Here is an 11,781-nt window from a genome sequence, read left to right on the forward strand (position 1 = left end):
AATCGAACAAACAAAAAACCAATTCTTTTCAATTTATATTCACCTTGCTTTATCTAGAGCTGCATTGTTCAAAACAGTTACCACTAGCCATGTGTGACTAAATTTAAATAATTAAAATGGAATGTAATTAAAAATTCAGTTCCTTGTTTATACTAGGCACATTTCAAGTGCTCAGTAGCCACATGTGGCTAATGACTACTGTATTGGTTAGCACAGATACAAAACATTTCCATCATCACAGAAAGTTCTATTGGAGAGTACTGATGTAGAAACTCAGTCTTCATCTATATCAAATGCTTGTGCCTCAGCAATGTTCTGGGCTATATTTGATGCTGGGTCCTTGGGTTCCTGGTTTTTTTTTTTTTTTTTCATGAAGAAGCAAAGAATTAGTTTACTAAAGGAAGTTTATTTATAGATTTTTAAAAATAATCATTATGCTGTGGATCTTAGTAGAAAGGGCAAAGCTTGCGGAGATGACTGTGGGCCTGTCAACACATATTTACTTCTCTACCGGACAATGAGAGGAGGTCAGTGGGATGTTTGTGCTTCTCTGCCCTCCTGTCTTGCAGCTATTTTCTTCAACACTTTTTTATTGACTCCTTGTCAGTCGAGAAGGGGAAACTTTAAACTTGAAAATGTTTACTAAGGGCAATAGCTACTGATCAGGTGTGTGAAATACGTCTTTTGAACCTAAAAACAATCTGATAATTATCTAATTTAATTTGTATCCTTGTATTGGGAAATTGCATCAATGTAGGCTAGCCTAAGTGTGGCTTTTCCTTTTTCAAAAATAGTATGATACTTCCTTTTAGGGTGAGAAGATTTTTTATTTAATAAAGCCAACAGATGAAAATTTGGCACGTTACGAATCTTGGAGTTCATCTGTGACCCAGAGTGAGGTGTTCTTTGGAGATAAGGTGGATAAATGCTACAAATGTGTCGTAAAGCAGGGACATACCTTATTTGTTCCTACAGGTAAGGTTTTCATCCCATCCCCTACTCACCATGATTGATAGTCACATAGAGTTGGCTTTTAATTAGAACCTCTGACTTTAACATGTTTGGAAAGTAGTTTTTATCACATTTGTTAAGAAATAATTCTGATCTTGGACTTTTTAGGTTTTGTTCCTTAGAGGTTTTCTCCTCTAGTTAGGACTTCTTTTGGCATTGTATTTATATCATTTGCCTTCGTTTTTATTTTTATTGAGAAAAAATTCACATACCATAATATTCACCCTTTTAAAGTGTACAACTCAGCGGTTTTTAGTAGATTAATAAAGTTGGGCAAACAAATGTCATAAAAACTACTTTCCAAACATGTTAAAGCCAGAGGTTCTAATTAAAAGCCAACTACTAATTCCAGAACATTTTCCTTGTCTCAAAAAGAAACCCCGTGCTCTTTAGCAGTTACTCTCCATTCCCACCTCCCCTGAGCCCCTGGCAACCACGAATGTACTTTCTATCACTGTGGATTTGCCTCTTTGGATATTTTATGTAGATGGAATCATACAACATGTGGGCTTTTGCATCTAGCTTCTTTCACTTAGCATATTATCTTCTAGTCTCATCCATGTTGTAGCATGTATCATTACCTCATCTTTTCATGGCCCAGTAATGTTCCTTTGTGGGATATACAGGTTGAGCATCCCAAATCCAAATGTCCAAAACCTGACTGCTCCAAAATTGAAAGCTTTTGAGCATCTGCATGACCCTCAAGAGGAAATGCTTATTGAGGCATTTTGGGTTTCGGATTTTCAGATTAGGGATGCTCAGCTGGTAAGTATATAATGCAAATATTCCAAGATCCAAAAAAAAATCAGTACTTCTGGTTCCAAGCATTTTGGATAAGGGGTACTCAGCTTCACCATCTTTTGTTTATCCGTTTACCAGTTGGTGGACATTTGGGTTGTTTCCACATTTTGGCTGTTTGAATAGTGTTGCTCTGAACATTTATATACAATTTTTTATGTGGAGGTATGTTTTCATTTTTCTTGGGTAAATATAGCTTGTAGTAGAATTACTGCATTACGTGGTTTAACTACATTTAACTTCGTGAGGAATTGCTGACCCGTTCTCCAAATGGCTGCACCATTTTACGTTCCCACCAGCAGTGTATTTGGAGTCCAGTTTCTCCACGCCATCACCAGTGCTGTAATTGCCTTCTATTCTAGTGGTGTGATGTGTCATGATTTGGATTTGCATTTCCATAATGAGTAATGATGCTCAGCATTTTTCTTGTTAGGCATTTGCATATTCTCTTTGGAGAAATGTCTATTCAAACCCTTTGCTCATTTTATAATAGGGTTATTTGTCCTTTTTAATTGTTGAGTTTGTAAGCATTCTTTGTTCTATGTACTAGACCCATATCAGTATGTATGATTTGCAAATATTTGCTCCCATTTTGTGGGTTATCTGCTCACTTTGTTGATAATGTCCTTTGATGCACAAAAGTTTTTAATTTTGATAGTCTTAACTATGGTCAGCTCTCCATTGCTGTTAAAGACCAAGCCTGTAAGAATCTGGGCTGCTGTCCCAGGACAGTTAGGAGGCAAGGGGTGTGTCTTGAGAGACCCTCAAAGAAAGGATTGAGTATCAGTCTTAGCTGTAGTCTCAGGTATAGGTATCAGGTCTGTCATTTTGAGATGTAAATGAATGTAGAGTATAGACTGTCCAGACCAGTGGTTTTGAGAATTATGTGCTGGTTTTGGTGACCCTAATGACTGTAGAGTTCACAGGGATCTGTCCCCACAGGCCCTGCTGAAAGCCTTGCCTCTGGTATATATAATAATAATGGTGTGTTGAACAAATGAAGACATGTCTTAGAACTACCAGAATATTTGCCTAGATAAGTATCAGTATTTTCATTGTGAATGGGCTGATTGACATTGTGAAGGCCCCTCCCTTAAATCTTCCTACTTTTTGCTTTTACGTTAAGTATTTTGTTGTACCCTCTTCGAAATCATAAATTGACATTCATAGAATAATTTTTTTATTGATTTAATATCCTAACTAGAATATAAAGAAGAAATTAAAAGGTGATTTATAATGAAATGCTATTTCAGTATGTGCCTGTTTAGGCACGGCAGCATTAGAGAACAGAATGAAATGGTAATTGCATAAGGAAGGAAATCAATCTAGGTGTGTGTTAGTGGCAACACGAATTCTATCAGTAGCACTGGTGTAGGTACTGATACTTCCTGGAATATCAGAATCACCTGGAGGACTGGTTACAACACAGATTGCTGGACCTCATGGCCAAGGTTTGGATTCTGTGGAGCTGGTGTGGGCCTGAGAATGTGCATTTCTAACAAGTTCTTGGCTGATTCAGGTGCTGCTGGTATGGGGACCATATTTGGAGAACCACTGCTGTAGGCAAAGTGATTTTTTTCCCCAAGGTAGTCAGCAACTGACAAGCTTTCAAACAAACTACAGTACAGTTTTTGTATTTCAGGAAATTGTGCCAAAACCGTGAAAATATACTGTGTGTGCATGTCTGTATATACAGATATATATGACATATAATAATGGAGTTCTAATTTCTAGGCTGAGATAGTTAATAGGACAGGCTTTGTACCTACATGAATGCGCAGGAAAATTTGACAGTCCCGAGTGATGCAGGACAATTTCATTTTGTGTGGAACTGTCTCACATGTTGCACTCCTGGCTCCCACTCACAAAATGCCAGTAGTGCTCCCAGATCATTGAGACAATCAGAAAAGCCCCTAAACGTTCCAAAACATCCTGAACAGGCAGTACTGCCGCTATTGAGAACCACTGATGTGTAGGATTTGGAGTTGGCACAGACTTCTAATTTGTGGTTTCAACGTCAAGCTCAAGGCTTTGTGCCTTTGAGCACAGAAATGGGCACACTTGAAAGTGAGTCCTTTGAGGGTTTTTGTTTTGTGTTACAGTTCAGTGAGGGGTCAAAAGATGAAAAATATAAAGAAAATGGGATTTGTGTATTTTAAAAGCTAATTTGCATACAAATATGTTTGTATATATTTATTTCTGGTGAAGTCTTTAAGTCTGCCAACACTTTTTTCAAAAGTTAGATGTCATGTCTTAGAAATGGTTCTCACTTTGTAAGCATTTGTATGGGAATACAAAATATCATTTTTTGGTAACACCTATGTTTGTAGGACCATAACCCTTCATAATTAAATGTGGGTGATCTACCTTTTCCTTCTTACAGAGTCAGGTCTCAGGTTGACTCCTCTGATCCTCCTCTGCTTAGTCCTTTCAGGGCACTGATTTCAGGGTGACACCAGGACAATGGAGTATCCCACCAATCCTCGTGTGTTCTCTAATGGAAAATGTGCTTTTCTAAATCAAACCAGATTTGGCTGGTCTGAGAGTAAAATCTTTAATATAAAATTGGGTTGTGTTTTTAAACTAAAAAACAAAAACAGGCTGGGCACAGTGGCTCACACCTTAATTTCAGCACTTTGGGAGGCCAAGGTGAGAGGATCACTTGAGGCCAGGAGTTTGAGACTAGCCTGGGCAACAAACTGAGACCCCATCTCTATTTTTAAAAAGAAAGAAGCAAATATACTAAGAACTACAAAAACCTTCACCTTATTTCTCAAACTCAGCATACAGCCTAGCATATAATAGGCATTTACTAAATATTTAATTAAATCTATGTATTATAATAAACATTAACTTCTCTAGCACTGAAATATGAAATAAACTGATACTGATATTTTGAGTTACTTCACAGGTAGATATCCTATTTGTTTGGTTTACATATTGGAAAATGACTGCTTTTATATTTTTAACCATTTCAGGGTGGATCCATGCTGTGCTGACTTCTCAGGACTGTATGGCTTTTGGGGGGAACTTCCTGCACAACCTTAACATTGGCATGCAGCTCAGGTTTGTGTCAGCATTTACATGACCTTTTATCCTTTTTAAAAATAGGATACTCTTTTTTTTTTAACTTAAAAAAAAATCAATAGCATATTTTATTTGAGATTCCATGGAAATAGTTCCTGAGATATTATTAATAATAGGAGCTTTTAACAAAAGTAGTATTTTAAAATTTTGTCAGGAGGATACTTTGCATTTCAAATCTAAAGCAACAACAACAAAAAGGAACTTACTCAGATAATACTCCAAATTTCAAAATTTTGTGAAAATGTATGTGTTCTCCTTTGGCTATTTTTGCAATGAGGGAGATGAACGAAATCTAGTCAGACTGAAATGTGACCTATGGTACTAGAAAAAAGCAACCCTAAGTCAGGACTGCTATCGAAACACCTGCTTTCATTTTGCTGCAGGAAAAGGATTAATAGCTGTTTCTCCTCTGTATGAGAATTTGACCTTTGCATAACTCTCTTCCCCTGATAGTCTAATGAGTGTTGACTTTTACTAGGTAACACTGCTTATGGTAAAAATGATTCCTGATTGATAAACTGCATCAGGACTGGGAGAACTAGAAATACCTAGTAGGGAGCCATGTCTTTGGACTTGCCTGAATGTGGTAACTATTGTAATTTGACACACTCAGAGAGATCCCTAGAAGCTATGCATCTGTGTGTGGCGTTATTACAAGAGAGAGTGGCTCTTACAGGGCATAAGGCTTTAAGCAGCTTTAAACAGCTCCCACACCTACCAAGTGTGGATCTTGTCTTTTTGTAACTGAGCTGTCCCTGAGGGAGGGATGGCTCCTGTGTAATTCGTGCCAAGTGTGGTCTTGAGCTGGAATACCTAGTTGAGCCTAAATAAAACTTTTGGGTGAGTATTGCACTGTTGTGGATACATGGAGCTGTTTTCTGAAACACACAGTTTTATTTTTTGTAGTAGAACCCTCGTAAAAATCTCTTTTGTTAAAACTAGGATACAAATCCAAAGGTGTGATCTTGATCTTCTGGGAAGTCCATTACAATTCTTAAGTATACCGTCAAATTCCTTAAAGTCAGAACCTGGATAAGATCACAATTCAGTCTCGTCCACATGTGATGTTGCTAAGAAATGTAAAATACTTCATTGGTCTTATATATCATGACCTGCTTATTTTCAAGTTGGTTACTTTTATCTAACTTTGAAATGCTAATATTAATATTAAATATTTCTTCAAATTCATTTAGGTGTTATGAGATGGAGAAAAGGCTAAAAACACCAGATCTTTTCAAATTCCCTTTCTTTGAAGCCATATGTTGGTTCGTAGCCAAAAACTTGCTGGAAACCCTGAAAGGTAATTAATAATTTGCATATTTGTATATGATATGATGCATATTGTTTGTCACTTCGCTCATAGCCACCTTACAGAAAGAGTCCCTTTTCTAGTAGAGTATGGATGTCACTCTATTTTGTTTTTTAAATATATGGTTTTCCCCCATCCAGGAACTTTTTTAGCAAGTTAGAGTCTCTAGTCCATAACCTGACAATCTATGTTCTTAAAAATTTGTTATAAAAGACCTGGATCAGAACAATGTAGGTAATATTAGAAATGTTCATTCCATCTAGTACTCTAGAAGCCTGCACACATTATCAAGCACGTAACAGTGCCTAACTCTCAAAAATGCAGTTTATTTCGAGAGACTGTTACCTAACATATGTTCCCCAAATTTGCTTTTAAGAAAGCAAACTAGGCTGGGCGCAATGGTTCACTTCAGTAATCCCAGCACTTTGGGAGGCCAAGGCAGGCGGATCACCTAAGGTCAGGAGTTCAAGACCAACCTGGCCAACATGGTGAAACCCCGTCTCCACTAAAAAAAATACAAAAATTAGCCGGGCATGGTGGTGCATGCCTGTAATGCCAGCTACTTGGGAGGCTGGGGCAGGGAGAATTACTTGAACCCAGGAGGCAGAGGTTGCATTGAGCCGAGATCATGCAGTGGCGACAGAATGCAACTTTGTCTTTCCCCCCCCGGCTCCAAAAAAAAGTTCAGGTTATGATTCTGTAGTTGAAGAAAAAAAACCTTTTTTGAACTTGTCTTTATATTTGAACTCACTTTTTAAAAGGTGGAATTTCAGACTTTGATGTTTTAATATTTTGGTTTAATAATCTTTGAGCACTCAAGTTGGAGACTGATGTCACTTGCTTCTGTTTTCTGCTTTTCATCCTCTTGTGCTAGTGAGAATAGTTTGTCTGCTTTTTGTGTTGTCTAACTTTTGTAGTCAGTTTGTAAATAGTGCTACTATTATAATTGACAACTCTCAGAATAGACATAAGCAGATTAAACAGTAAAGTTTATTCTGAACATTTGCTTCTTTTTCCATTTTAAAGTTAAACAAGAAGAAAAGGTAAAATGAAAAGAAATAACCAAAAATTTACTTCCCAAGATAGGATGTACAGAACTAAAATGATAAAACTCATATAACAATGGTACCCTAAACCCCCCACCTCACAGCATAGCGCAGAGATGTCCTGGCAGCGCTTCTGGTCTATGGGATGGGGGTAGAATCCCATGCATGAGAAGGGGACAGGTCCTTTCTTCACAAGACCAGTTTTTGCTCCAGAAATGAATCCTTGTCATGAATCGCTGATGCATTCCGTGTTTTCAGTTATTTTTCTTGGCTGTAGGAATGTCACAGTGGACTGTAGAGTTGTCATACGTAGTTTTCAGTAAAATACTGGACAATAGAGTTTATAGTCTCCTATTTAAGTGCAAGCCTAGACGGACAGGAACACTTTTATGTACTTATAAAAACACAAATTTCCTCATTTTGTGGAAATAAATCCCAATTATTGAACATTCTGGTTAAGAGGTTGGCAATTCTATACTTGGTTCAGGGTACTTTCTCCCCTCTTTTCTCTCTTCCTGTCCCAAGACTCCCAAGTTCCTGTCTTGTGGTTAGCTAGGGGAAACTAGCCACGAACACACACACACACACACACACACACGCCTGTACCCCTGGAGTGATGCACAGTGGTCTTTTTTCCACTAATGTCTAAGAGAAGCTCATTCTTTAACTTCTTAAAACAATTTAAGAGCTTTATCTGAAAGACAAAATCTTGCCATTGCTCGTGAAGCCATAGGAGCAATTTGCTTAGTCTTAGAACTGTTTAGTCTTTGTGTTAGGCCATCAAAAGTTCAGAAACATTGAGGTCTGATTGAAAGCATGACTCTGTACATTAAAGACTTTTTAAAAAAGGATTATTAGAAAAGGGTATTTGTAGGTTGTTTTAAAATGTTTCATTTTATTAGCCAGATCAGTATAGAATACCTGGCAATCACAGTGATTCAGTCCAGTCTCATCAAGGCAAAAACGAAATGATCCTTATAGCAATTGCCATCGTTTTAAGCATCCATCCTGGAAACAGGAATAGTGGTCTTGTGACCCCAAATTATGTTGTTCTTTTATCCGTAACCTTTTTACTTTACATTGTGGCCTATTGTTTGCCAGCTCTCAGACTGTTCTAAGGCTTATATGGTGGGTTAAATGAGGTTGAATCATCTGAAACTCTTTACTGTGTTTGATGTCAGTGATAGTAAAATATGAACCAGTTTGGATTTGTGTAAGGAAATTAGCCACTGTGCAGAAGCAAAATCCTTTGTTTCAACTTAGCTGAATTTTGGACCACATCTAATATATTTTGTTTGTTTTAGATTATCGCAATTTGATTAAAAAACTCAAAACATTTTTGTTTATGTGTATTTATATTTACTTTACTCTGTTATTAAACTAGTCGATTATATAGATCACACACACGTTCATACTGTGTAAAGAATAAGGCTGTTATTACTCAGGTAACCACTACCCAAATTAAGCAAAAACAGCCTTGCCAATACCTTAGAAATGCTCTGTTACCTTTTCATTACACCTTTTGCTTCCCTTCTAGAGATAACCATTATCCTGACTTTTGTGATAATCCTTTTCTTCAGTTTTACCAAACCTATGTTATAAGCTAAAATAATTTAATTTTCAACATTTGTAAACTTCCTATGAATAAATTCATACTGGTATTCTCTTGTAACCTTTTACTCAGCATTGTTTGTGAGATTCATCCATGTTTTGTGTGTGGCTGTAGTTCTTTTCATTGCTAGAGTATTCTGTTGTATGAATATACTGTGAGAGAGAGAGATATATATATATATATATGTTATATATATATATACACATACACTGATCTGCAAGTTTGACATTTTGGAGTTATTTTTGGTTTTTGGCAATTATGGAAGATGCTGCTAAGAAGTTCTTGTCTTTGTCACCTAGTGCAAGAATTGCTCCAGAAAACAGGCCTAATTGCTAGGTCATAGATAGAATTTAGTAGTTGCTGCCAAATTGTTTCCAATTCCCATTTCCATGGCAGGACAAGCAAGTTCCCAAAGCTCTATGCTCTGGCCAACACTTGGTATTGTTAGGTTATAATTTTTGCAAATCTCATGGATATAAAGTAGTATTCTTTGTGCTTTTAATGTGCATTTCCCTGATTTTTAATGGAATCGGGTAGTTTTTTTCATATGTGTATAGGCCTTTTGGATTTTCTCTTTAACTGAAGGACAAAATTTCTTAAATTTAAAACAGCATTTTTTTCAACTTTTTTATGGTTAGTGCTTTCTGTGCCTTGTTTAAGTAGTTCTTTCTTATCTCTAGGTCTTGCAGAGATCCTTGTTTTCTAAAAGCTTTTACTTGTGTTTTACATTTAGGCCTTTAACTCACTTGGAATTGATTTTTTCTTTTTCTTTCTTTCTTTTTTTAATGGATGGTGGGAGTATATTTTCACTTGCTTTTGTGTAAATATCCACTTGTCCCAGCACCATATTTTGAGTAATCCATTCTTTTTCTGTTCTTCATAAACACCGGTCGTCTCCTGTTTCGTGTGTTGATACCTGTGTAGATCCTGGGACCTACACACATACTCACCCACCCTTCTGTTCCAGTGGGCTAGCAGTCTGTCTCTCCACCAAGCACACTATCTTATTAACCTTTGATAAGACTTGATATCTGGTAGGTCCTCCTTCTTCAAGTATGTCTTCGCTTTTCTTTCCCCTTTTATTTTCATACAAATTTTTGAGTTACCCTATTACAAGCCAACACCACCCTACCAAACGCAACCAAACAAGTAAATAATAACGTGGAGGTTTTTTTTTGTTTTTTTTGTTTTGTTTTGTTTTGTTTTTTTTGAAGGTGTTAACTCTAGACATCAATCTGGGCAAAATTTGATGTCATAAATACTGAGTTTTCTAAAAATGACATGGAACATCTCTGTGTATTTAGATCTTTAATGTCTTTTGGCATTTCTTATTTTTTCTTCATAAAAATATTGCATAGATATCTCTTGCTAGATTTATTCCAAAGTAGTTCTTTTTGTTAGTGCTATTATAAAAACACATATCATTGTATTAGTCTGTTCTTGCATTGCTATAAAGAAATAACTGAGACTGGGTAATTCATAAAGAAAAGAGGTTTGATTGGTTCAGGGTTCCTCAGGCTCTACAGGAAGCACGATGCTGGCATCTGCTTAGCTTCTGGGGAGGCCTCAGGAGACATAACTATGGTGGAAGGCAAAGGGGGAACAGGAGCAAGATAGGGTGAAGGGGGAGGTGCTGCACACTTTAAAACAACCAGATCTCACAAGAACTCAATTGTCACAAGAACAACACAAGAGGATGGTGCAAAACCATTCATGAAGGATCCAGCCCCATGATCAAATCACCTCCCACCAGGCCCCACCTCTAACATTTGGGGATTACAATTGAATATGAGATTTGGGTGGGGATGCAGATCCAAACCATATCAGTCATTACTATGTATATACATATGGTTGAACTTACATGTCATTTCTGTTTTTTACTTCAAATATAGTCAAAATATTAGCAGTTTCATATGGCTCAACTTACTAACCATGTGATACTGGAATATAGAAGCAGTTACTTTTTATACTGATTTTAGCAACCTTGTTAAAATCTATTCTTTAATCATTTATCTGAGGCTTTTGTTTGATTCTCTAATACACAGTCATATACATCGGCGTTGAATAATGATAGTCTTGTTCCTTCTTTTCTAATATTTATATCTTTTTTTTTTCATTGCTTTACCGGGTTGTCTAGGACCTCCAGGGAAATAGTGAATAGAAATGGCAAAGGTGGGCAGCTCTGTCTTTGTTCTCAGTCTCAGAAGGAAAGCTTTCAATCTTTCGCCATTATTACCTTTGTTGTAGGCTTTTTGTTGATAACCTTTATCAAATGCTTGTCTATTCTAAGCTAGCTAAGAGGTTGTTTTTTTCCTTTCTTTTAAAAAATGATCAGTGGTAGTTTAATTTTTATCAAAAACTTTGCCTGCGTATATGAAAAGCTCCATAATTTTTCTTCTTTAACCTTTTAATTTAGTGGTTCTATTAATTTATTTTCTAATATTAACTCAACCTGTAATTTTTATATACCATTAGGTTAGTATATTGTTTGTATTCTATCTATATGCTTATATTTTATATATTCTATATATAATTATGTATTACATATGGGTGTGTGCGTGTGTGTGTATTTGTTTGATTTTGGCACATGAGTGAAATTGGCTTGTGCTTTGTTTTCTCAGACTGTCCTTGTTAGATTTTGGTATAAAAGTTATGCTAGCCGGCTGGGCACGGTGGCTCAAGCCTGTAATCCCAGCACTTTGGGAGGCCGAGACGGGAGGATCACGAGGTCAGGAGATCGAGACCATCCTGGCTAACGTGGTGAAACCCCGTCTCTACTAAAAAAATACAAAAAACTAGCCGGGCGAGGTGGCGGGCGCCTGTAGTCCCAGTTACTCGGGAGGCTGAGGCAGGAGAATGGGGTGAACCCGGGAGGTGGAGCTGGAGGTGAGCTGAGATCTGGCCAGTGCACTCCAGCC

At 37.0% G+C, this 11,781-nt stretch overlaps 1 protein-coding gene across 1 annotated transcript in view; it reads left to right on the top strand.

Annotated features, from left to right (window-relative positions):
- KDM7A (lysine demethylase 7A) overlaps positions 1-11,781 on the top strand; it is a 93,110-nt gene that overhangs the window by 55,567 nt on the left and 25,762 nt on the right. The window contains 3 exon segments of the mRNA XM_017880396.1: positions 813-975; positions 4,788-4,875; positions 6,090-6,196. Coding sequence (XP_017735885.1) covers positions 813-975; positions 4,788-4,875; positions 6,090-6,196 — 358 coding nt within the window.

Source organism: Rhinopithecus bieti, unplaced genomic scaffold, assembly GCF_001698545.2.
Source record: "Rhinopithecus bieti isolate Rb0 unplaced genomic scaffold, ASM169854v2 scaffold_11401, whole genome shotgun sequence".
Classification (NCBI taxonomy): Eukaryota; Metazoa; Chordata; class Mammalia; order Primates; family Cercopithecidae; genus Rhinopithecus; species Rhinopithecus bieti.